This window comes from Lontra canadensis, unplaced genomic scaffold (genome assembly GCF_010015895.1).
Source record: "Lontra canadensis isolate GAN:19392208 unplaced genomic scaffold, GSC_riverotter_1.0 scaffold68, whole genome shotgun sequence".
NCBI lineage: Eukaryota > Metazoa > Chordata > Mammalia > Carnivora > Mustelidae > Lontra > Lontra canadensis.
In genome coordinates, this window is record NW_022631062.1 from 189,223 (window position 1) to 216,879 (window position 27,657).

A 27,657-nucleotide genomic window follows, 5' to 3' on the forward strand; every position below is an offset into this window, starting at 1 on the left:
AAGGGCCTCTTTGTCATCAATCCCTTTGCTGTAGACAGAGATACTGCATCTGCTACTGAGGCAGAAGTTAGAAAGACAGTTAAGTGAAACAGGGCTTATTTTTCTAGAGGAGAACCAAATACTGCCCAGTTGTTATGCGAAGTTGACCCGTGACCTTTCATTTTATTTATTTTTAAGCAATCTTTACCTTCAACATGGGGCTCGAACTCAAGACCCCAAGATCAAGAGTCGCATGCTCCACCCACTGAGCCAGCCAGGCGCCCCTACCCTTGATCTTTTTGGAAGTAATTTTAGAAGACTTCATAAAAAAACAACAACAACAACAAAAAAACAGATCCTTTCCAGATGGTGCCATATACACACCTAAGATCGTAGAGAATTAGATCCTGTGTCCCAAGGGTGCCTCCCTTGTTTTCCCTACGTTTCAGCATCTTCAGATTGATGGTGGATGTTTGGGTTCAGGCTGCACCTGGTGCCCTAAGTCTTTCTGGTTTCTTTTATGCAGGCGCAGGGGAGTTTGCTTTTGCTATCTTTGAAGCTGTGTGGATGCAGTTTGGCCTTCTAATCCACATAAAACCACCTACCAGACCTTTTAAAACCCAAAGCTTCACAAATGAGATACTCATAGGAAAGGGAATAGTCTTCTGGTCACATTATTTACAGTTCTCTCTTCCAAAATTTAATGCACAGACATACACTTTGGCTATACCAAATCCCCTGTCCTGAAGGAGGCATTTTGCTGCATGTAGGTAAAGACATTGATGAGTAGTACCCTGTGTATACTGTAAATAATTGTATTACTATGCATGGGATTTTTCCATTATGAAAATGAGTCAATAAATATTTATTGAATACCTACTATGTGGTGGGCACTGTGGGTTGGCCCAGGGTGAAAAGGCAACAATATTCATGTCTTCCTAGTGTTTACAGTAATACTGTGCAAAATGATGCCTTTATCAAGGATAGTAAATCATTCTAGGCTCTGGATTCTCTTTTGGTCTACTTATACATGCATGTTTTTAATCAATGTAAGCATCTATTAAAATAGAATAAGACACAGAAAAGTACATAGATCAAGTGTAAAGCTCAGAACAATTTTCACCCAGTGAACACACCCATGAAACCAGAAGCCAGGTCAAGAGGCAGACCATGCTTGACCCCAGCTGAAGTGAGGAAGAACTTTAATTTTGGATAGGTGCTGATGGTTTCCTCTTCCTTTTCAGTCTGATTTATACTCGCACACCAACCTTATATTTGGACTTCAAACTGGACGCTGGAGCCAAGCACTGCCAGCCTATTCCTAAAGGTATGATGACTTCTGGGATTTCATCATAAGAAAAAAAAAACAAGAGGCTACTTTCTCAGAAATGGGCTCATTTCTGAACCTCAACACAAGATTCTGTGAACTTTGTTTACGTGTAAGTAGAAGATCAGATAGAAGATCAGGTAGAATTCATAGAACGTTAGGGCTGGACTGTCTGTCCCCTCCTCCCCCGTTTTACAGGTGTAAACGCTAAGACCCAACAGAGTAGTTACTTGTTCAAGTCCTCATGAAGACTTGCTGGACAAGGCAGAACTTTTACCCATGTCTCCTGATTTCCCAGCCACGGGTGCCTCTAAGTGTTCCTGGAGGCAAATTCCAACCTTGTCACTTATGAACAGGTGTGCCCCTGATTGAGATATAGGGATCTTTTGATAAAAGTATTATTATGGATGACTTACCTTTAAGTCAACTTTCAAATTCAAAGACTACTTAGAAAACTGCCAAGTGTCTAAGTCCAATTTTGTTTATTTATTTATTTAAAGATTTTATTTACTTAGAGAGCACAAGTGTCGGGAGGGCGAGAGGGAGAGAGAAAATCTCAAGCAGACTCCCCACCAAGCGTGGAGCTCCATGTGGGGCTGGATCTCATGACTCTGAGATCACGACCCGAATTTGAAGCCAAGAATTGGATGCTCAATTGACTGAGTCACCCAGGCACCCCCCCACCCACGAAGGCCAATTTTATTTTTGGAAATGGTAGCACCTGAGATCATTAGGCATTCACCTCGAATCCATTATTTTCTTCTTTGGTTTTGTGGTTCTGGCTATTTTAAGGTGCAGAAGAACTTTTTAATTAATACACTTAAACATATGCCTACCCCTTAAAACACATTTTTTTTAATAACAATAAGGATGAAAGCACATATTTTTTAATGGATTTTATTTTTTTAATTTTATTTTATTTATTTATTTGAGAGAAAGAGAGAGAGAGAGCATGAGAGGAGAGAAGGTCAGAGGGAGAAGCAGACTCCCCATGGAGCTGGGAGCCTGATGCGGGACTCGATCCCAGGACTCGAAGATCATGACCTGAGCCGAAGGCAGTCACTGAACCAGCTGACCCACCCAGGCGCCCTAATGGATTTTATTTTTAGGTAACTTCTACACCCAACATGCGACTTGAACTCACAGCCCCGATGTCGAGTTGTGTGTTTTTCTGACTGAGCCAGCCAGCTGCCCCTGAAAGCACATATGCTTTAACCATTAGTGCAGTGCTTTTGCTTTTCCTTTTGACTTTGCTCCCTCCAGTTCCTTCCAGTACCTTCCCTATACATCCCAGCTCTAGGATGTATCCTAGATATATACTCAGATTAGATCTCATAGCGGCGGCATCCTGGGCTCTGGGTTGGATGTGATGCATCCAGCTCGTCTCTAAGTGGGTCCTCCCTTCGTATCTAGTGCTTGGCCATCCTTGTCCACCTGTCCTTCTGCACGGGGACTTATTTTAATGCAGTGGTTTTCCAGGGATGGTCGCAAGGTAGATGTACGTTTAATTTCAAAACACATTGTCAGCCAAGCACAATCCCACTTTCCATCGGGAACATTTGAGAGCGCCAGCTGCTCAGTGACCCCACTGACACTAAGCTGCTGGTTCCTGTTGAGTTTTGTTCTACCCTTAGTCACTACTCTATATGGCCTCACAAGAGAATGTGATATGTCACTTGAAAAGGGTAGACTTCGGTTTTAGTTCATCCTTCTAAATTCTAAACCTGAGATTTGTTTTCAAAAACATTTTTGGAGCAGGGTGCCTGGGTGGCTCAGTGGGTTAAAGCCTCTGCCATCGACTCGGGTCATGATCCTAGGGTCCTGGGATCGAGCCCCGCATTGGGCTCTCTGCTCGGCGGGGACCCTGCTTCCTCCTCTCTCTGTCTCTCTGCCTACTTGTGATTTCTGTCTGTCAAATAAATAAATAAAATCTTAAAAAAAATTTTGGAGGGATGCCAAAGCTAGTGGCTTAGAAACGCACGTTTACACTGAATCAGTATAAATCCATTTGCAACAAGTCTGTTATAAACCCAACTATGAAGCCGAAGGACCTGTCTTTTCTAAGACATCACTCCAATTATATTGTGTCCCCTCTTTTTCTCAGTGTCTCTGTCTCTGTCTCTGTCTCTCTCTCTCTCTCACACACACACACACACACACACACACACACACACACATCCCTGTTTACATTCAGTGACAAATCCAGAGTTTGGGGCATCTCTGTCCAGCACCAGACAAACAATTTAATTCCGATATATATATATATGTATATAATATACATATATATATATGGCACTTATTATTTACAGATTTGATACTTGCGGCTGCCTGTAATCAGCCATATTGACTGGTGAAATCATGTTGCATAAATTTTATTATCAAGTCGTTTAAGTCAAGGTCACCCTGTGTCCTTTTTTTTTTAAACCCCCTCCTGGGCCAAATTCCATTATGAAACCCAAGGACTGTTTAAATTCATTTTATTTGGGTGCTTTGCTGCAGCCAGTATTTCTTGAAATGTGTTTGTCATTGTCTGGGTCCTGGACATATTTTGTTTGTAATATTTTAATTGTTTTGTTACTCACGGTAAAGGGATTTGTCATGGATGTCTGGGTTATGTTTGGCTTTTGGCATGAGCTTCGCAATCTCACTGATCTAATATTGACATCATTGTATCATTACCAAAGCAGTGGGCTAGAACTAGAGGCAAGACAGCACTACCATCGCACCCCTAATTCCAGGGAAATACAGATTTCCTGAGGGACATCCCATTAAGGGTGGTTGGAAGCATTTCTCATGAATCAGACTGGGTTTTATCTGAATTATTTCCCATAAATAGTATAAGAATTGGTTTTTACCATCTCTGTCTTGCCTTTTTTAAGGCCTATTCCTATGGAGTTGGGCTAATCCCGCAGAAAACAGATGTTTCATGCAGTGATGGTTTGGAAGGGAGCTGATTGCATGAACGGAGCATCACTTACAAAGAATCCAATTTGTCAGGCCTCTGACAATACCAGATTCCTTTAACACTGGCTGCACGTTTTTCATGTTAGTTCTTGGCTGAAATAGGAATAAGTAGTTGTTTTTTGGTTTGTTTGTTTGTGGGTTTTTTGCCATGAATTTTACCATCTCTTACAAATCAATGTGATTTTCCTTGCTGCAAATTGACTTACAGACAACACTTTTGTCATTCACTGAGAAACACCAAATCCATACTTCTAGGAAAATACCAGTCTTGCCCAAGAGACTTGGGCCTTCTGGTCCTCACGTCCCCTTTGTCTTCTGATGGCATCAAAGTATGGCTCTGAACAGCGCCTCTGTGGCTCCCCCATCTTTCTGCACGGGGATTCTACCACTACGCATGCATGCATTCATTCATTTTATTTAAGATTTTATTTATATATCTGACAGATCGAGCACAAGTAGGCAGAATGGCAGGCAGAGGGAGAGGGAGAAGCAAGATCCCTGCTGAGCAGAGAGCCCGATGCAGGGCTAGATCCCAGAACCCTGAGATCTTGACCTGAGCCAAAGGCAGAGGCTTAACCCACTAAGCCACCCAGGTGCCCCTTTCTGTTACTAGGTATTTAAAGGCATGATCTACAATGTTAAAAATGGACGATGGTTATGGCATGGAAAAACTTCCTCGTGTAAGTATTTTTTGCTTCCTCAATCTTTTAGTTTTCTTTACAGTATATATCCATCAATCCCCCCAATTTCTGCTATCCAGGAGTGTAGCCTGGATAGTCCAGGTGGCCCCAGTATAATCAAAGGGTCTGTGTAAAAGAAGGAGGAAGGGAGAGTCCGAGGGAAATGTGTGATGGTGGAAACATAAGTCCAGGTGATACCGTTGCTGCTTTTGGAAAATGGGAGGGGGGCCTTGGGCCAAGCAGGAGGGGCAACCTCTAGAAGTTAGAAAAGGCAGGGAAGTGCATTTCCCCCTAGAGCCTCCAGAAGGAAGGCTGTCCTACTGGTACCTTGATTTTAGGACCTGGAGACCCATCTTTGGACGCAAACCCCCCAGCATTATTAGATAACAAGGTTGTGTTGTTTTAAGCCAGCAAGTTTTTGTCATTATTATAGAAACCATAGGAAACGCATACGTTCTCTTAAATATTGTCAACGTATTTTTGCTTTGGTGGGAGGAACAAACAGAAAGGAGCCCTGTCAATTACATTGCACTAGAACTGGGGGGGGAATAGAAATCAGCACTTCAGAGTGCTTTTTGAAAAAGTAGATTGTAGGGGCACGTGGGTGGCAGAGTCGGTGAAATGTCTGACTCTTGGTTTTGGCTCAGGTCGTGATCTCAGGGCCCTGCTCTCAGCGTGGAGTCTGTTTGGGATTCTCTCTCCCTTTTCCCTCTCCCCCTCCCTGCCCACCCCCACTCCCTGCTCTTGCTCTAAAATAAATTAATATATCTTTTTTTTTAAAGAAAGTGGATTTTAATGCTGTGCATACAGTAGCTACTCTGTAAATCCAATGAGGATCCATTCAAATAAATATTACTGTATTACTTATCCATGTTGCTCTCAAACAAATTACTCCCAAGTGTAGTGGCTTAAGATCACACTTGTTATCTCACACTTTAGCTGTGGTCTCTGGCTCAGGGACTCATACAAGGCTGCAATGGACAGGTCAGCGAGGTTGCAGCAATCCCAGGGCTTGACTGGGAAGGATGCGCTTCCAAGCCCACACCCCCGTGGCTGGGGACAGCCCTCAGTTTCTTGGGGTTGTTGGCTGTGGCCAGCTGTTACTTCCTTGCCACGTGGGCCTCTCCCTAGGATGACTCATAACGTGGCCTCTGGCTTTATCAGAGCCTACGAGTGAGAGAGGAAGAGTGAACATACGGAAACCAGAGGCTGTCACCTGATATCAAAAGCGACATCCCATTACTTTTGCCCATTCTGCTCGTTAGAACCAGGCCACCAGGTGCAGCCCCCGCTCAGAGAAGAGAGAATTACCCAGGGCATGATGAGGCAGGGGATGTCTTAAGTCAACTTGTCAAGCTTACGATCTCGAGTCAGAGGGCCAGACATTTTTCCGTATGGTCACTGACTCGAAAATGAAGTCATCTTTCTTTTTCTCTTATGATTTCTTTTTTTTTTTTTTTTAAATGGAAGGCGGGCCGGGGGAGGCATGATGAATTCTCCTCAGAGTTCCTGCCTAAATGTCTCTTCACAGTCATTATCTACTTTTTTTTTCAAAGATTTTATTTATTTATTTAACAGAGAAAGAGCACAAGTAGGGGGAGCAGCAGGCAGAGGGAGAGGGAGAAGCAGGCTCCCCGTAAGCAGAGAGCCCTACGTGGGGCTCGATCCCAGGACCCTGGAATCATGACCTGAGCCGAAGGCAGAGGCTTAACTGACTGAGCCACCCAAGTGCCCCCATTATTTACTTTTTAAGGGAGGATGCCCCAAACATGGATGATTCATGTAGAATTTTAGACTTTCAGCGTGTTCCATAGAGAGAGGAAAGGCTGATTTTGTTCACTACACAGAATGCATGATTTAATTCATGGCTAGTTTTTGCCAAGCTCTCTACTTACTAGTAGTACATTAAAATATTCAATCACCGTGCCTCTCGCCCTTAGGATATATTCATAACAGTTACGGATGTTAGTAAGTCTTCAGAGCAGTGATGAACACAAACCAGAGCCCGAGCATAAAATTATCCAGAAAGAAGCTTCATATCATTTTCCTTTGGGTGGGTTGTCTTGTCTTTTTCATACTGATTTGTGGGGGATCTTTATTATTTTTTAAAGTATTTTATTTATTTATTTGACAGACAGAGATCACAAGTAGGCAGAGAGGCAGGGAGAGAGAGAGGAGGAAGCAGACTCCCTGCAGAGCAGAGAGCACAAAGTGAGGCTCGATCCCAGACCCTGGGATCATGACCTGAGCCGAAGGCAGAGGCTTTAACCCACTGAGCCACCCAGGAGCCCCTGTAGGGGCTCTTTATATATTATTTTTTAAAGTTCATTTTTATTTAAATTCAGTTAATATATAATGTATTATGGGTTTCAGAGGATCTTTATATATTCTAGATGCTTTCCATTGTGAGTTATTTGTAATATAATATGAGAAGATATATGCAAATATCTTATAATATGATAATATGAGAAGATATATGCAAATATCTTCTCCTTTTTGCCTTGTTTTTCACTCTTCTATATACTATCATATTTTTCTACATGTTAATAAATAAAAATTCCTTTAATTTATTTGTTTGTTCCTGGGGCGCCTGGGTGACTGAGTCGGTTGAGCGGCTGCCTTCAGCTCAGGTCATGATCCTGGAGTCCTGGGATCAAACCCCACGTCGGGCTCTCTGCTTGGGCAGGGAGCCTGCTTCTCCCTCTGCCTGCTACTCCCCGTGCTTGTGCTCTCCTTCCCACTCTATCTCAAATAAGTAAATAAATAAAAATCTTATTAAAAATGTATTGATCTGTTCCTTAAAATGTTAGTAAGAGTTTTCTGTAGCTTCTTTAATAAAGTGTCCCAGCTCAAGATCATGAAAGTGTTCTATTATTATAGATGCTTTGTTGTTTTGCTTGTTGTATTGATTTATCCACACCTGGAATTGATTTTCATATGTAGTGAGATGCAGTTGCATTTTTTTTATGTGGTTTTGGAAAAGAGAAAAAATATAGCCAAAATCTGTGAAAGAGAATATCATGAACATTTGGGGAGCTCACACTTCATTGAATCATCCTGCGGTAATAATTATTATTTTTAGCATTTATTAAGTGCCTGTTGTTTGCCAGAAACTGCTCTAAGAACTCGCCCTGTATTAACTGCTGCAGTCCTAAGTCTGTGAGGTAAAGACTGTGATTATGCCATTTTTCAGATGAGGAAACTGAGGCACAAAGAAGTGACTTGCTTGACTTGAACTTACTCAAGGTCAACCAGCTAGAGAGTGTTGCCCAAGAGATTCTAACTTACACAGTTGGGCTTTTGCTGTGACTCAGCTACCAAGGTCCAGACAAAATGAGTGGCTCTTTACTCACCATTACCCACCTTATCAGCAGTACCCTGGACATATTGGTAAATAAATCCAAGACTTGGCAGATAGGTTAAAAAAATAACAATTTTTGAAAAATTTTAAATAAATCTCCCCAGTTTGAAAATTGTATTGTTTTTTTCTAATCTGTCATTCTTCGGACAGAACAAATTAAATTGATAGTGTAAAATAAGAAATGTTCTAAGAATTTAAATGCATTTCAGCTTTGATGGGGGTTTTTGTTTTGTTTTGTTTTTCATAGTTGTAGGTCCTACTTAAAAATCTTTTTTCTCTTGGGGTGCCTGGGAGTCTCAGTCAGTTAAGCCTCTGACTCTTGAGTTAGGCTCAGGTTATGATCTCAGGGTTGTGAGATCGAGCTCCATGCTGGGCATGGAACGTACCTGCTTAAGATTCTCTCTCCCTTGCCACCCCCCCATAAAAACTTTATAAAAAATGTTTTTTCTCTTAGGGCATTTATGGCATTCTCTGCTTATTTCAGGTTTCTATTGCTTTCTGAACCTTTGTTTAATCCTTAAAGTTCTATATATATTGGTTCCCAATTGTCTTGGCCTTAATCTAAGTTCAAATGCCTAAATCATTTCTATTTTACAGCCCTTAAGTGTAATTTAATGATTACAACTACATATTTCAATTATTATCTGGGTTTTTCTGAGCAATTAAAAACCAGTTGTGAGCACTGTATACTTAGAGATGAGAAAAAAGTCTGTCCCAATAAAACTAAGGAATGATAGTAACATGTATTATTTCAGTTAAAAATGATCACATTAGGGGCGCCTGGGTGGCTCAGTGGGTTAAAGCCTTTGCCTTCGGCTCAGGTCATGATTCCAGGGTCCTGGGATCGAGCCCCACATCGGGCTCTCTGCTCAGTGGGGAGCCTGCTTCCTCCTCTCTCTCTGCCTGCCTCTCTGACTGCTTGTACTCTCTGTCTGTCAAATAAATAAAATACTTTTTTAAAAAATGATCACATTAACATATCTCAGTGATGGGAAAATTTCACTATAGACTTAGTCTGTAAAGAGCGGGAAGCTCCTGGGGGATTCTTATGCCTTTTTTTTCTTTTTATTTAGCAAGAAGTTTTATTAGCAAGTTTTATTAGCAAGAAGTTAATCAGCAAATCTTGTCCTCCAAAGGGCTAGGCTCCATTCTAGGCACACAGAAGGTGGTCTTCATTCCAGAGACCTTGTGTTGCTAATACATTTCTTACTCAAAATGTTAAATTTTATTCATTTCTTAATTTTTCTGTTATTTCTGGTGCAGTGAATGTTCAGTATTCTCAATGGTGGCCCCAACTGTAGGGGAAGGTTTTCTTATAGGTTGCGGTTCTTCTTGGTAAAATATAAGCGCTTTAAGATAGCTCTTAATGGTATATGCCTGTGGCTTAAAAACATAGACTGTAGTAAGATCATTCTTGAGTATGTAAAACATATTCTGAGTATATGTTACTCCAGAAAGCCAGTCATCTCAAGTATCTTTACCTTGGTACCATTCTTTGCAATATCGTTGGGCATTTTTTCATGGTGTCACTCACCAAATGTGGTAAAATGGGCATTCTCTTGTTTTCTTTTGCTAGAATTCTTATGAGGTCATAGAATAACCTACCTCTTTTCCCATCTCTTTGGCAGAACTGTAATGTTGACGACCCCTCTCGTGGTTTGCTTGTCCTTATAAGATAGCTGTTCGATGCCTGTGCTTGGCGAGCTTGTAGGTCTAGTGGGCTGCCAGCTGCTGTATGATCAGAAAGCCCACCGTATGCCACCAATCCCAGACCACAGTGTTTGATGGGACACAATGTCCTAAGTGCCATGGGGTTCTTGATGAGGACAGCAGGGATCCATTCTCTACCCTCTGCGAAATGACGCTGCTGAGCTTTGTTCAATGTATACTGTAGTCGAAGAGACCAGTTGGCTTGGAGTTGAGGGTGATGCTCTGGGGACCATGGGCCCATCTCTGTGACAAGGACCCTCCTCTGGCCTGGGTCCCAGCTCATCAGAAGCATGGGTAGCAGCCACTGCAACCTCTTGACCTATATGAATTCAGAGGAGAGGGGAAAGAGAAGGAAGGGACAGGAATGGGGAACCTTGCGTAGATAACAGTGACAACATTGAGCACACACACATGTACATAGACGCATATATACGATACAGATATGTGTCTGTTTAGACCAGGCACACACTGTCACTCGGTCAGCCTAACAGTCGTGTCATACATATTATGTCCTTATTTTACAAACCAGGAAACTGCCTCAGACGGGCTAACTGTCTGCTCCTGGGTCTCCCTGAGGGTCTTTTGCTGATTTTTAAACAAGCATTTCCTGCCTGTGATTGTGTTCGATTTTGTTGCTTAGTTGCCTTGTTTTCCATGGTACCATGAGGTCCCTGTAAGGCTGGCTGCTGCCTTCTGCTTCCTCCTTCCCCTGGAGGGATTTGCTGCGTTAGAATGAACCGAGGAGGGAGGACAAGTGGAGAGGCGACAGGACTGGAGAAGTAGGTCCCGGCTGAGAGGAGTCTGTCTGCCAGGGTTGGCGTCTGGGGGGGTGGGGAGAACAGGGAGCCACTGAAGGGTTTTAAGTGAAAGGTCCCGTTAGCTGTGTGTAGCAAATGGATTGAAGGCAACCAGGGGACATCTCTCTCACTTGTAATTTTATCTGTAAAAGAAAAGATAAATAAGAAATATGGCAACACATATATCCATTATTTCCTCCCTTGTGCTCTTCTTAATTTAAACAATTAAGACCCTGAAAATGAGCTCTTCTCTAAAGTTGAGGAATGAGGGACGCCTGGGTGGCTCAGTCAGTTAAGGTTCTGCCTTCAGCTCAGGTTTTGATCCCAGGGTTGTGGGATCGAGTCCCACATCAGGCTCCCTGCTCAGCGGGGAGCCTGCTTCTCCCCCTCCCGCTCCCCCTGCTTGTGCTCTCTGACAAATAAATAAAGAACATCTTTTAAAAAGTAAAGTTGAGGGATGAAAGAGTTTTGTCTAAGGATGAGGAAACATCAGACAAACCCAAACTGAGGGACATTCTACAAAATAACTGGTCTGTGCTTTTAATGAAAAGCATTGAGGAAGTGTTGCCCATGGAAGGAGATTCGATGTGGGGACTAAATGCAGCCTGTGACCCAGGAGTAGAGCCTGGCCTGGGCTTCTGTTTCGGGGTTTGTTTGTGTGGTTGGTTTGTTGGTTTTTTGTTTTGTTTTGTTTTTTTTTGTTTTTGTTTGGCATAAAAGGCATTATTGAGACATTTGGCCCAATTTGGATATCTGTGTATTTTTTTCCATTGGATTATATCACTTTCATAATTGTTATAAATATGTTTATGTAGGAAAATATCCTTATTTTTAGGAAATATATCCTGCTAAAGAACAAAAATTGAACTGAGTAAATCTGAAGATTGAATTGGCTTTATTTGGGAGTTCATGATTGAGGCAGCTTCCCATCTAGTAAGTAGACAGGGGCTCCTGGGAGTTGTAAAAAATGGAAGATTTTTCTAGGGCAGTAGAAGGATGGGGCAAGATATTAGCGAAAGAAAAAGGATTATTTCAATTCTGGATATCTCCCTTTTTGTGGGAAGGGACCCCCCCCAAAGGGTTTTTATCATGCAGATGACCTCACTAGGCATGGTCAGGGCATTTCAGGGAGACTCTTAAAAGGTCACATTTTTGGGAGAAGTTCAAAATTGTAATTAAGGGGCACCTTAAGGTGGCTCAGTCAGTTAAGTGTCTGACTGTTGATTTCAGCTCAGGTCAGGTCTTAGGGTCATGAGATTGAGCCCCACGTGGGTCTCCAGACTCAGTAGGGAGTCTGATTGAGAACCCCCCATATGTGTCTGTGCGCACGCTCTCTCTTGCTCTCTCTCTCAAATAAATTAAAGAAGTTGTACTTAAGACTTGGCTTTCTGTCTTGGGGGACAAATGACTCCATTTTGGACTTCTTTTTTTTTTTAATGATATTGAATTATTTCAAAGTATGGGGATATCATATCTGTAAACCTGTTCAAATATTTCAGAAGACAAGAGATACGTATTTCTAGAGAGAATGATGAAGCATATTGTGATAACATGTAAGCTTTTAGAGAATCTGCGTGGGGGGTATATGGTAATTCTCTATATTATTTTTGTAACATTTCTATATTCTGAAATTATTTCAAAATAAAAATTAAAAAAGGAATTTGCTTAAGTGAAGAGGGGGAGGAGACGATCAGGTGGGTCGCCGTCCATCCCAGACCACTAGGCTTGAAGTCCATGGGGAGGGAGCTACTTCCCCAAGATGAACTCAGAGCCAGGGATGGGTAGGGGAGTTGTTGTGAGTGATGTGGTTTGAAGTGGGGGCGGGGGTAGTTCGGAGGCAATGGCCAAGAAAGAATTCTTGAGATGTCTTCAGTGCAAAATGGTGGTTTTATTAATGCCCAGGGACAGGACCTGTGGGCAGAAAGAGCAGCACTGGGGTTGTGGTGGGTGACTGATTATATACTTTCAATTTGGGAAGGGGTTAGCATAAGTCTCCAAGGAATTTTGGAGACAAGATGTCCAGGACATTGAGGGGGCTAGTTGTTGTTAGGAAAAGGTCATTTATTACCGTCTAATAAAAACTCAGTCACGAGATCCTTCAGATGTGTATCAGTGGGCCGTATGCTTGGAGGGTGATTGCCAACATGTATCTTGGTGTGGGGGGAAGTAGAGATAAAGGAAGTTTCTAAAAGAATTTTTTAAAAAGTGATCCTACTTAATCTACCATATCCTTGAATCGATCTCTTTTATTTTTTTTAAATTGTATTTATTTATTTGACAGAGAGAGCGATCACAAGTAGGCAGAGAGGCAGGCAGAGAGAGGGGGAAGCAGGCTCCCCACCAAGCAGAGAGCCCGATGCAGGGCTCAATCCCAGGACCCTGAGATCATGGCCTGAGCTGAAGGCAGAGGCTTAACCCACTGAGCCACCCAGGCACCCTTCTAAAGGAATTCTTAAATGTTGAAGTAGACTTACAGGATCCTGAGGGTCAAGCTAAGATTGTCTCTTGCCTTGGCAAAGTAGTAACAGCGAGGCACCTGAGTTTATAGAGGAATGTCTCTCTGCCTGTTTCAAGGACTTGTCCATGGGCTTTAAGTCTTAAGGACATTTTTTTCCCTTGTGCCTCGGTTTCCCACATCCCATGTATAGGGAGTAGCTGCAAAATTCACTGAAATAAGGAACTCTCCAGCTCAGGCAGGAGGAGAAAGAGCTGGGTTAAAGCAAGGAACGCAGGCCAGGAAAAGTTCTCACTAGGGACACTGGCAAGAATTAGGAACCTCCCTGGGAATGAGAGCAGAAGCCACAGAAAATGATTTTCATATTTAAAAGTCTTAAATTTTTTTTTTAACGTTTGACTAAAGGAAGCCCCACTTACATGTGGTGCTGATTAAACCGTCCTGTGGGGCCAGAGGTGAAATGAGACCTCTGTCCCCTATTCTGTCGTGGCCTGAGGGAGGGGAAGAGCTTCCCAGCTGCCCGGACCCAGTAGCTTGGAGACCCGGTTGGTGGAAGAAAGGAAACTATAGGGCCTGTGACCTCTGACATAGCAATAAAAATGGGGGGATGGTATTAATTCCTGGTGCAGGACATAAAGTTGGGGGGAGGGAGCAGGGAAGGATGAGAAGGACCCAAAATCTTACCAGAGAGCGCTTTGCTGATGCAATCCTACTCTTGAAGAGAAGGAATTCTAATAAAATGTGCTGGTTCTTAAACATATAGGAAGCATTCACACAATTGGACTCTTGTTTCACTGTAGTCAGAAGAAGGCAGAGAAAGAAGTAGTGGTAAAACAAGAAAGGAGTTTATTCATTTGTTCCCACACTTGGAATACTGCAAACTCGTATCTCAGAGATTGTCTCCAAAGTGCTGAAAATACATCCCGGTTTATAGAAGGAAAATGTGGGTACACAGTGGGGTGGGTACCCGCAGGTGGGCAGTGAAGGGCAAATCCATCATGGGAGGGATCTTGCTGGCTCAGGGCGGTCCTTACTGCTTGAGAGGGTAGTTTCAGGTCCCATCAGGGGGTGCCCTGCCCTCAGGGTCTTTCGCCTGAGCCAGGAGACAAGTTGGAAAGAATGGAATCAATTAGAAAGTTTGAAGACAAAACGTAGGTAGTTGGAAGTCCTCTTTAAGGTTTACCAGTGGCATGTGCACTTGGACAACAAGCTAAAAGGAAGGAAGAAAGGCAATTCCCGCCCCCCTTTCCCCCTGTTTTGACTCCATTCCCTCTAATGCTGTGCGCCTTCCCCCCAGTAACATGAATTTTGTTACTGCTGGTGAGGATGGGCTCTGTAAGCTAATAGAAGGCTTTTGCAAGGGGCAAACATAGGTGAATGCACTTACTCCATTGACCTGGCCATGACTTTGAGCAAATGTTTGATCCTTCTGGATCATGGATAAAGATAAAACAGAAAACAGGCCAATGGCAATTCTGTGTGGCGTAGTTTTCTGTTTGGAGGGTGAGTAGGAATGAAGCACAGAGGGCAGAGAAGAAATGAGATTAGGACAATCACAGTAAACCTCAGTAAAAACCCAGTTGAGCAATTGAGAGCTTTGAGGTTTTGTCGAACTCAGAAGCCCTTAATTTTTTAGTACCTTTCCAGCACAAAGAGGGGCTTGGTTGCGTAAATTATGATGCGTCCTTCCACTGGAATGCTTTGCAGTCTTTCCTGAGGATGAGTTATTTCTCTGTTTTGACATGGAAAGGTATTCAGAATAGAACATTGAGTTTGTTCAGGCTTTTAAGCAAATGATATATAGCACAGAAAACAAAAAAACTGAAAACATAAAATATCAAATTGCTAACTATATTGATGTCGGGCCAAGGATGAAGATTTCAGAAAGATTTTCAATTTAGAGATTGCACACTTCCAAGTCTTAAAATATGTTTGAAATTTATGTGTATGAGGGTTTTTAAAATTTTTTTATTTTTTATAAACATATATTTTTATCCCCAGGGGTACTGGTCTGTGAATCGCCAGGTTTACACACTTCACAGCACTCACCATAGCACATACCCTCCCCAGTGTCCATGACCCCACCCCCCTCTCACAAACTCCCTCCCCCCAGCAACCCTCAGTTTGTTTTGTGAGATTAAGAGTCACTTATGGTTTGTCTCCCTCCCAATCCCATCTTGTTTCATTTATTCTTCTCCTCCCTCCTTAACCCCCCATGGTGCATCTCCACTTCCTCATATCAGGGAGATCATATGATAGTTGTCTTTCTCCAATTGACTTATTTCGCTAAGCATGATACCCTCTAGTTCCATCCACATCGTCGCAAATGGCAAGATTTCATTTCTTTTGATGGCTGCATAGTATTCCATTGTGTATATATACCACATCTTCTTTATCCATTCAACTGTTGATGGATATCTAGGTTCTTTCCGTAGTTTGGCTATTGTAGACTTTGCTGCTATAAACATTCGGGTGCACGTGCCCCTTCGGATCACTACGCTTGTATCTTTAGGGTAAATACCCAGTAGTGCAATCACTGGGTCATAGGGTAGTTCTATTTTCAACATTTTGAGGAATCTCCATGCTGTTTTCCAGAGTGGTTGCACCAGCTTGCATTCCCACCAAGAGTGTAGGAGGTTTCCCCTTTCTCCACATCCTCTCCAGCATCTGTCATCTCCTGACTTGTCAATTTTAGCCATTCTGACTGGTGTGAGGTGATATCTCGTTGTGGTTTTGATTTGTATTTCCCTGATGCCGAGTGATACGGAGCACTTTTTCATGTGTCTGTTGGCCATCTGGATGTCTTCTTTGCAGAAATGTCTGTTCATGTCTTCTGCCTATTTCTTGATTGGATTATTTGGTCTTTGTGTGTTGAGTTTGCTAAGTTCTTTATAGATTTTGGACACTAGCCCTTTATGTGATATGTCGTTTGCAAATATCTTCTCCCATTCTGTCAGTTGTCTTTTGGTTTTGTTAAGTGTTTCCTTTGCTATGCGAAAGCTTTTGATCTTGATGAAATCCCAATAGTTCATTTTTGCCCTTGCTTCCCTTGCCTTTGGCGGTGTTCCTAGGAAGATGTTGCTGCGGCTGAGGTCGAAGAGGTTGCTGCCTGTGTTTTCCTCAAGGATTTTGATGGATTCCTTTCTTACATTGAGGTCCTTCATCCATTTTGAGTATATTTTCATGTGTGGTGTAAGGAAATGGTCCAATTTCATTTTTCTGCATGTGGCTGTCCAATTTTCCCAACACCATTTATTGAAGAGGCTGTCTTTTTTCCATTGGATATTCTTTCCTGCTTTGTCGAAGATTAGTTGACCATAGAGTTGAGGGTCTATTTCTGGGCTCTCTATTCTGTTCCATTGATCTATGTGTCTGTTTTTGTGCCAGTACCATACTGTCTTGATGATGACAGCTTTGTAGTAGAGCTTGAAGTCCAGAATTGTGATGCCACCAACTTTGGCTTTCTTTTTCAATATTCCTTTGGCTATTCGAGGTCTTTTCTGGTGCCATATAAATTTTAGGATTATTTGTTCCATTTCTTTGAAAAAATGGATGGTATTTTGATAGGAATTGCATTAAATGTGTAGATTGCTTTAGGTAGCATAGACATTTTCACAATATTTATTCTTCCAATCCAGGAGCATGGAACATTTTTCCATTTCTTTGTGTCTTCCTCAATTTCTTTCATGAGTACTTTATAGTTTTCTGAGTATAGATTCTTAGCCTCTTTGGTTAGGTTTATTCCTAGGTATCTTATAGTCTTGGATGCAATTGTAAATGGTATTGACTCCTTAATTTCTCTTTCTTCTGTCTTGTTGGTGTAGAGAAATGCAACTGATTTCTGTGCATTGATTTTATATCCTGACACTTTACTGAATTCCTATTCTAGTTCTAGGAGTTTTGGAGTGGAGTCTTTTGGGTTTTCCACATATAGTATCATATCATCTGCAAAGAGTGATAGTTTGACATCTTCTTTGTCAATTTGGATGCCTTTAATTTCCTTTTGTTGTCTGATTGCTGAGGCTAGGACTTCTAGTACTATGTTGAATAGCAGTGGTGATAATGGACATCCCTGCCGTGTTCCTGACCTTAGCGGAAAAGCTTTCAGTTTTTCTCCATTGAGAATGATATTTGCGGTGGGTTTTTCGTAGATGGCTTTGATAATATTGAGGTATGTGCCCTCTATCCCTACACTTTGAAGAGTTTTGATCAGGAAGGGATGCTGTACTTTGTCAAATGCTTTTTCAGCATCTATTGAGAGTATCATATGGTTCCTGTTCTTTCTTTTATTAATGTGTTTTATCACATTGATTGATTTGCGGATGTTGAACCAACCTTGCAGCTCTGGAATAAATCCCACTTGGTCGTGGTGAATAATCCTTTTAATGTACTGTTGAATCCTATTGGCTAGTATTTTGGTGAGAATTTTTGCATCTGTGTTCATCAAGGATATTGGTCTGTAGTTCTCTTTTTTGATGGGATCCTTGTCTGGTTTGGGGATCAAGGTGATGCTGGCCTCATAAAATGAGTTTGGAAGTTTTCCTTCCATTTCTATTTTTTGGAACAGTCTCAGGAGAATAGGAATTAGTTCTTCTTTAAATGTTTGGTAGAATTCCCCCGGGAAGCCGTCTGGCCCTGGGCTTTTGTTTGTTTGGAGATTTTTGATGACTGTTTCAATCTCCTTACTGGTTATGGGTCTGTTCAGGCTATTTCTTCCTGGTTCAGTTGTGGTAGTTTATATGTCTCTAGGAATGCATCCATTTCTTCCAGATTGTCAAATTTGTTGGCGTAGAGTTGCTCATAGTATGTTCTTATAATTGTCTGTATTTCTTTGGTGTTAGTTGTGATCTGTCCTCTTTCATTCATGATTTTATTTATTTGGGTCCTTTCTTCTTTTTGAGAAGTCTGGCCAGGGATTTATCAATCTTATTAATTCTTTCAAAGAACCAGCTCCTAGTTTCGTTGATTTGTTCTATTGTTTTTTTGGTTTCTATTTCATTGATTTCTGCTCTGATCTTTATGATTTCTCTTCTCCTGCTGGGTTTAGGGTTTCTTTCTTGTTCTTTCTCCAGCTCCTTTAGGTGTAGGGTTAGGTTGTGTACCTGAGACCTTTCTTGTTTCTTGAGAAAGGCTTGTACCGCTATATATTTTCCTCTCAGGACTGCCTTTGTTGTGTCCCACAGATTTTGAACCGTTGTGTTTTCATTATCATTTGTTTCCATGAATTTTTTCAATTCTTCTTTAATTTCCTGGTTGACCCATTCATTCTTTAGAAGGATGCTGTTTAGTCGCCATATATTTGGGTTCTTTCCAAATTTCCTCTTGCGATTGAGTTCTAGCTTCAGAGCATTGTGGTCTGAAAATATGCAGGGAATGATCCCAATTTTTTGATAACAGTTAAGACCTGATTTAGAACCAAGGATGTGATCTATTCTGGAGAATGTTCCATGTGCACTAGAGAAGAATGTGTATTCTGTTGCTTTGGGATGAAATGTTCTGAATATATCTGTGATGTCCATCTGGTCCAGTGTGTCATTTAAGGCCTTTATTTCCTTGTTGATCTTTTGCTTGGATGATCTGTCCATTTCAGTGAGGGGAGTGTTAAAGTCCCCTACTATTATTGTATGATTGTCGATGTGTTTCTTTGATTTTGTTATTAATTGGTTTATATAGTTGGCTGCTCCCACGTTAGGGGCATAGATATTTACAATTGTTAGATCTTCTTGTTGGACAGATCCTTTGAGTATGATATAGTGTCCATCTTCATCTCTTATTATAGTCTTTGGTTTAAAATCTAAGTGATCTGATATAAGGATTGCCACTCCTGCTTTCTTCTGATGTCCATTAGCATGGTAAATTCTTTTCCACCCCCTCACTTTAAATCTGAAAGTGTCTTCGGGTTTAAAATGAGTTTCTTGTAGGCAACATATAGATGGGTTTTGTTTTTTTATCCATTCTGATACCCTGTGTCTTTTGATTGGGGCATTTAGCCCATTAACATTCAGGGTAACTATTGAGAGATATGAATTTAGTGCCATTGTATTGCCTGTAAGGTGACTGCTATTGTATATTGTTTCTGTTCCTTTCTGATCTACTACTTTTAGGTTCTCTCTTTGCTTAGAGGACCCCTTTCAATATTTCCTGTAGAGCTGGCTTGGTGTTTGCAAATTCTTTCAGTTTTTTGTTTGTCCTGGAAGCTTTTAATCTCTCCTTCTATTTCCAATGATAGCCTAGCTGGATATAGTATTCTTGGCTGCATGTTTTTCTCGTTTAGTACTCTGAATATATTATGCCAGCTCTATCTGGCCTGCCAGGTGTCTGTGGATAAGTCTGCTGCGAATCTAATATTTTTACCATTGTATGTTACAGACTTCTTTTCCCGGGCTGCTTTCAGGATTTTCTCTTTGTCACTAAGACTTGTAAATTTTACTATTAGGTGACGGGGTGTGGACCTATTCTTGTTGATTTTGAGGGGGGTTCTCTGCACCTCCTGGATTTTGATGCTTGTTCCCTTTGCCATATTGGGGAAATTCTCTCCAATAATTTTCTCCAATATACCTTCTGCTCCCCTCTCTCTTTCTTCTTCTTCTGGAATCCCAATTATTCTAATGTTGTTTCGTCTTATGGTGTCACTTATCTCTCGAATTCTGCCCTCGTGGAGCAGTAGCTGTTTGTCCCTCTTTTGCTCAGCTTCTTTATTCTCTGTCATTTTGTCTTCTATATCGCTAATTCTTTCTTCTGCCTCATTTATCCTAGCAGTGAGAAGCTCCATTTTTGATTGCACCTCATTAATAGCTTTTTTGATTTCAATTTGGTTAGATTTTAGTTCTTTTATTTCTCCAGAAAGGGCTTTTATATCTCCCAAGATGGTTTCTCTAATATCTTCCATGCCTTTTTTGAGCCCGGCTAGAACCTTGAGAATCGTCATTCTGAACTCTAGATCTGACATATTACCAATGTCTGTATTGATTAGGTCCCTAGCCTTTGGTACTGCCTCTTGTTCTTTTTTTTTTTTTTTTGTGGTGAATATTTCCGTCTTGTCATTTTGTCCAGATAAGATTATATGAAGGAGCAAGTAAAATACTAAAAGGGTGGCAAAGACCCCAGGAATATATGCTTTAACCAAATCAGAAGAGATCCCAAATCGTGGGGGGGAGAAAGGGGATAAAAAGAGGTTCAGAAAAAAAAAACAATTAAAAAAAGAGAATGAATAAAGAAAAAATATATAAAAGAAAATACATATATATATATATATTAGATAAACTAGTTAAAAAACATTAAAAAAGAAAAGGGTAAAAGTTAAAAAAAATTAGCAGAAGAAAAAGAAAATTGAAAAAGAAAAAAAAAATTAAATTAACTGCAAGGCTAAAGAATCATGGGGAGAAAGCCACGAGTTCCGTGCTTTGCTTTCTCCTCCTCTGGAATTCCGCTGCTCTCCTTGGTATTGAAACTGCACTCCTTGGTAGGTGAACTTGGTCCCGGCTGGGTTTCTTGTTGATCTTCTGGGGGAGGGGCCTGTTGTAGTGATTCTCAAGCGTCTTTGCCCCAGGCGGAGTCACACCGCCTTTACCAGGGGCCGGGCTGAGTAATCCGCTCGGGTTCGCTTTCGGGAGCTTTTGTTCCCTGAGCGCTTTCCGTAGAGTCCGGAGGACGGGAAGGAAGATGGCGGCCTCCCAGTCTCCGGCCTGGAGGAGCCGAGAGCCCGGGGCCCCACTCCTCAGTGCGCCCTCAGAGAACAGCGCCCAATTGCTCCCGTCACCCTGGCCTCCGGCCGCGCTCCGAGCTCACCGAGCCTGCGACCGGTCCAAGGTAACCCCGAGCTGAGAGTCACTCCTCGGCTCCGTCTCTGTAGCCGGCTTCCCCGTTCTAATACCTGTGAGCTCTGCGACACTCAGACACCCCCGATCCTTCTGTGACCCTGCGGGACCTGAGGCCACACTGGCCCCGCGTGGGCTTCACCCCGGTTAAGCCTCTGGAGCGATGTCCCTCAGCGGAACAGACTTTTAAAAGTCCCGATTTTGTGCTCCGTGGCTCCGCCGCTTGCCGGGAGCCGGCCCCTCCCCCCGCGGTCTGTCTTCCCGTCGCTTTGGATTCACTTCTCCGCCAGTCCTGCCTTTCAGAAAGTGGTTGATTTTCTGTTTCTAGAATTTCTGTTCTTCTTCTCTTCGATCTCCCGTTGGATTTGTAGGTGTTTGCAATCTTTAGATAAGCTATCTAGCTGATCTCCCGCTACCTGAAGTAGTCTCAGCTGCTACTTCTCCGCCATCTTGACTCCTGAGGGTTTTTTTTTAATCAGAGAAACACAGCAAAGATGTTTGCACTTTGAAAAATCAATGTAAACAATGTTCAGTGGTGGATGTTTTTTTTTAAATAAAAAGTCAGCGAGGAAAGAGGTTTTGCTGCAGAATTATGGTTCACATCAGGTCCAGTAGGACTGGAGCGTTTGAGCCGCCATGAGAAAGCAGAGAGGGCTGTTCTGTAGTAGAGCCCAGCTGGCCCGATAACACACGTGGAAGTGGGCTGTGGATCACTGGCCTGGGCTTTCTGCATTATGAACCTCCCTGAACCAAATTGCACAACTCACACATTCCAGCTGGGCCTTCTTCATCCCAGTGACTCTGCCCACAGCGCATGTGCGGGAGTGAGTGTTGTTGGCTACGTGCATGGAGACTGAGCATATGGGTCCAGACGTAGGGAGAACAAGGGGGAGTGAGCCATCAGCAAGTCAAATTACTTCCAGAGGCCTTCAGCTGAGGCTGGTGAAATCTCAGAGAGGAAAAACTGGGCAGTGGGAGGGTGAAAAGACCTCCTCTGGCGTCCACCTAAGTGTCTTGGTTTGTTTTGCCATCCGTTGGATTTTCTTAACCAGACTGGGTAGATGTCAAGTGTTATCAGTTACACCTTCACTTGTGTGTGTTTCAACCCACCTGGCCTCACACCCGCAACCCTAGAGTATATGTTGTCCTCCGTGATACTTCCACACCTGCCTTTGCTTTGTTCCCTGTGTCACCACGGTGACTCACACGGGCTTCAGTCTGGGCCCTGCCCTTCCACCTTGAACTCTACCATCCCACATCTTCTCCTTTTCCACTGAAGGCACACAGATGCTTCTGCTTTGAGTTTGCCATTCCTGGATTCATGTCTCCTGGTGGCCCTGCAGCATCCCTTCTGGGTCATGGGTACAAAGACCCATGGAAACCCAGTGCTGCCTGGCACTGGGAGAGCAAGAGGCAGGTTGTCTGTGGTTATGAGCTCTTGGCCCCATGGGTCACAGTGGGAGTCTGCTGAATGCTGTATAACATCACAGAAAAGCACACACACTTGAAAAATTGGGTATGTAGTTCCAGCAAGTGCACAGACCATCTGAACCCCACATGTACCGCAAAGATTGTGCATCCCCAAATCCCTGGAACTGATCCTCCATTTTAGGATAGATGAAGAGGAATGAGTTCACTAGAGACTCAAGTACAACTAAGTAAAGTGTGTTTCTAGAATTTTCTTCCCACTTGAAACTACCTGGATATACAATGAACTAAAGATAAGCGAGACTGGGGTGTTGTGGTTATCAGTGTGACGTTAAAACTGGAGGGGACAGTTAATACAGCTGTTGCCATATGGCTGTGTAGTTGCAGTAGCTGTATACTGCCTACTTGGGTGGATATAAAACATGGTGGGCCAAATCCTTTAGGGTTAGGGGTACATGTATACGTGCGTCCATGCATGCACGCATGTGGGAGCGTGTGTTTTTAACAGCTCACAGAAGTTTAAATTTTAACTGTGCATCTACGAGAAAATAAAGGATTTCATCTCAATTTATCTTTCATATCTGTTAGATGTTTTTATATTTCCTAGAGATTGGTTGAATATATTCTTATATCTTTGTTCCTTTTGGCATTATGGACGCTAACCTTTTAACATTGCTGGTTCTTTTTCAGGATGGACAAACTTCATTTACACCATATCTGGAAATGTGCATATTGGTAAGTGATGACGATGTTGTTTGGATTCAACTGCACTGTAATTTGAAGGACTGAAGGGGGAGAAAGCAAGATGAAACCTCTCATGTCATCCAGTATTGTGCTGCCTTCTTGTCCAGCACCAGCCCTTTCTACATCCTAGTACGTCCCGGCAAGCCCAGGACAGGGCACGTCTCAGCTTCCAGCATGTTCAGGGAGGGAGGGGAATATGAACGCACAACAGCCACCATTTTACTGTGGCCTGTGTGTGGATGCGAGGTCCAGGCATGATCTTGTGGGTTGACATCCTTGTTAAGAGGTTGGCGATCTCTGTGCTGATCGATGGATGGGGCTCTAATGGATGGGGCTCTAACGGGCTAAGGGGAGCAGGAATCTGTCTCCTGGGAGGCGGACGGAGGTGAATTTGCAGTCCCAGGTGCCGCTGAGAAATCTTGAAGTTGGTCTTTTCTTATTTTAAGGGTTGTATACGCGTCTCTTGCTGAGGCTAGTCTAGGAGGTCCATTTCAAGACTCAACCAACTGTCATTTTATAGATGACAAAAGTGAAGTCTAACGGAAGTTATATAACTTGCCACGATTATGCCTTGGTGGACCCGGGACCAGAACCAAGGACTCCCCAATCCTGTTTCCCATGCTGCTCTCCATAATCTTTGTACAGTGACAACTCGGCAGCTCCACCATTGAACTTGTCTTTCCCAGTCCAGCCTGTAGGCTGGCTTCTGCTGCATCTATCCCCACCCGCCCTGTCATCCTGGAAGCGGCACAGGGGTCAGGCACTTCTCTCTGTGGGCCGACGGAACACTGCTGTCGCAGATGCTCTAGGTGCCCTCCCCACACCCCCGATGCTCATCTCCACATGCCCACTGACAACTCCCAACTCACCGGGAGTATCTGTGTCTCATGGCCTGAAGCTGTCTCTGAAATGGGGAAAGCTGCTCTCTTTGCCCCAAACAGGGCAGGATAGAGGTGCTGGGGAACTGACATTTCCAGAAGCTACCTCATCCCTCAGGTGGGATAACGGAGGGCTGTGTGTTGTGAGGCCTTTCCAAGTCTTTCCCCATGGGCTTATGTCCCAGCCACCCACAATGGGCACAGGCTTGAGAGCACACTCTTCTTTGTCCTTTTTCCCTGACCTAACTCTCTCAGTTCCTGGACTGTTGTTGCCTGTGTCCAAATTTGGGTAAATTCTTTGCCCCTTAAATATGCATCCCAGACAGTGCAGCTGGGAAAACTGGAACTAAGAGAATTAGCCTCCCCCGCCCTGCCCCTCATGACAGTGATGTGTGCCACTCAACCTCACAAGGCCCCTATATGGCCACCTCCTGGGGTGATACAGCCCCGACCGCTGCCTTATTGATAACATCTGCTCCGAACTTGAAGGCGACCCCCAGAGCCACTTAAACCATTCTTCATAATCTCTGAAAGAGTTCAGTTGCCTCAAATTACTCTCCTGGAAAATAGTGGTAATACAAATCCATGTATTTTGATTTTATACAGTAAAAATGGCCTTAGTTCCTCTTTCACTGAATAGCATTTCAATTACGGGTCAGAAGCAAAATTCATTTCTTTCAGCATTTGAAAAAAACATGAGAAAAATTAGTAGTAATATCACAAGTATCACAATTAAACTCTATTAACCATCTGAAAGAGGCGAAGCATCAACTGTTTTAAGAGCTTTTGAAAATCTTGAGTGTCACAACGTACTTGATACATGTGGAGAGTCCAGACTGGTTTTGTGGCAGTAGCGCCCATTAATTTAGGATTTCAAGAGAAACAAAATAACCTACACAAATGAAAAGTAACAAAGAGAGCATGTGAATTCCGAGGTGGTAAGGAGAGCAGAAATGTTTGTGTAGAATGAGAAAAGGCAGGGGTAGCAAACTTGTTATAAAGGCCAAGATAATAAATACTTTCGTCTTTGTGGACCAGACAGTTTCAGTTGTCAAGGACTCTTTCCAGCCCTCCCCTCACAAAAGCAGCTGCAGTAATCCAGTAATCTGGAAGCCCTTGTGGTGGCCACTGAAGCTTGAATTGCGTGTCTTTTTCATGTGTCACAAAATGCTATTATTTTGATACATTTCAGCCATCTACAGAGATAGAAAACTTTCTTAGCTTCTGGAACGCTACAGAAGCACCTATTTGATTTTGGTTTAAATGGTGGTGTGGAGGATGACGCGGAGAAAAAGGTTAACAAATAATCTTCAAAACCTGTTTTTTTTATTCGGAGTATGGTTGACGCTCACGTGACATTAGTTTCAAGGGTACCACATAGCGATTCAACAGGTCTGTAGGTGATGCTGTGCTTGTTATGCCCTCCAAACTGGGTCCGTGATTAAAGGAGCGAGACTGATACAAAGCGAAGGTCAAGCAAAGCTTTATTTCACGCCAAACATCAAGAATCAAACTGAACGTTCGGGGACCCACCTCTTACAAGAGAGGGCGACCCTTCTCTGTTTCACAGACTAGCTTTTAAGGTCAAAGGCCTTGCGGTCAGGCCTGGCCACGCACAGGTGGCCAATGAAATTATAACACACACAGGAAACTCCACAGTGATGCTAGGTGACCGACTGAATTATAATTTACCCTAGTGGACATTTGAAATAGCCTATCACACCTTGGTTAGGATTGGCACCAAAAAGGCTCCCAAAGGGCGGGGGGCCCATACTCCTTGGTAGCTAGGGAGACAGTATGCAACCCCCCACTGATCAATGTCTCCACCTGGCCTGACCCACCCTTATATCTGGGCTTTATTACCTGGAGCTGGTTTCTGGGACTTGTTTTTAAGTAAAGCACCTGGGGGAAGGGAAGCAGGGACAGTTTAAGGGTTAAACACATTATTGTTTTAACCTTGATGGAAGCCTCTAGCTAAATAGGTCCTTACAGTGCTCACCACACCTGGTGCTCCCAGCTGTCACCATCCAACACTATTCTGATATCAAGGCCTGTATTCCCCATGCTGTGCCTCCCCCCCCAAATTTTTGATTGATTGATTGCTTGATTGTGAATGCTGTGCATTTCATCCCTGTGACTTAGTCCTTCTGTAACTGGAAGCCTGTACCTCCCGCTTCCCTTCATCCATTTTGCCCATCCCCTCATCCTCCTCCCTTCAAAACCTGTTTTTTAAGATTTTGGGGGGCGCCTGGGTGGCTCAGTGGTGAAGCATCTGCCTTCAGCTCAGGTCATGATGCCAGGGTCCTGGGATCAGGTCCTGGAATTGAACCCCACATCAGGCTCCATGCTCAGCAGGAAGCCTGCTTCTCTCTCTCTCCCACTCCCCTTGCTTGTGTTCCCTCTCTTGCTGTGTTTCTGTGTCAAGTAAATAAATAAAATATTTTTTAAAGATTTTATTTGAGAGGAAGAGCGCACCTGTGTGCCTGTGTGGGCAGGAGCAGGGGGAAGGGACAGAGGGAGAAGCTGGCTCCCCGCTAAGCAGGGAACCCCAAGTTGGGCTCTATCCTTTTCCTTGAGCCGAAGGCAGAAGCTTAACTGACTGAGCCACCCAGGTGCCCACTCAAAACCTGTTTTCATCAGTAGTTAGAGCCCTGTTTCCTAGCAGACCTTTAGTCCAAGAATTTAACAAGTGAAAAGCTCAACAACCGAAGGGGTAAGACTGATCTGTACATCCCCTTGTTTTTCTTGAGAAGGCAGGAGTTTTCTGAGCCGTTTCTAGTCACTGCCCTGGTCCCCTCTCATGACTGGGCCACTAGTGCAAAACATCTGGCAGGAAATGGGGTCACAGTGTGCTGCGTTGGAGCGGACTTGCATCTGTCCCGGGTAAACTGGACGGTGGAGAGAATCCAACTCGCATACTGGCGTCTGGGGACTCTGCTTTAGCCAATCAGTGACTGGCCAAATGATCTCATTTGAATTTTATCTTCTTCCCTTCCTGCTTACCCTCCCCCCCCCCCCCCCGCCCCCCGCGGAGATGTGAATGAGAAAAACAAAAGGGCAAGCACAAATCGCCAGAGACAAAAAGACAAAGCCCGAAAGCTCTTAAATACGTACTGATGTATAAAAGCTATAAGAGAGAATCCAGGAAACGCGTTCTGACTTTATTGCCTCATTTTTATCTTGCTTTTAAAACCTGGATGGCACCAGCAAACCACAGGTGGCAGGAACCAATAAGCAAGTAATTGTCTTTTCCAAAATGCCGAGCACCTCCATTCTGTTGGAATAGATGTTATAAGTGTGCATTGAGCTGGAATAAAGAGACTGCCATTTGGGTTGAGAAAGTAATCTAGGGAGATTCCATAAAATGGAGATTCAGGTGGACTGAAAATATTAATTGATTCAGGAAGTTCCTAAAAGACAGATATTGGTAAGTTTTGAGTAAGGACAGGTGGAGGTTTCAACATGACAGATTACTGGAGTGACATCTTTGACAATCATCTTCTACTGAGGCATCAAG

At 43.1% G+C, this 27,657-nt stretch overlaps 1 protein-coding gene across 1 annotated transcript in view; it reads left to right on the forward strand.

Moving 5' to 3' along the window:
* PIR (pirin) overlaps positions 1–27,657 on the forward strand; it is a 99,067-nt gene that overhangs the window by 53,182 nt on the left and 18,228 nt on the right. The window contains 2 exon segments of the mRNA XM_032880267.1: positions 1,196–1,306; positions 23,209–23,253. Of these exon segments, the coding sequence (XP_032736158.1) occupies positions 1,196–1,306; positions 23,209–23,253 (156 nt within the window).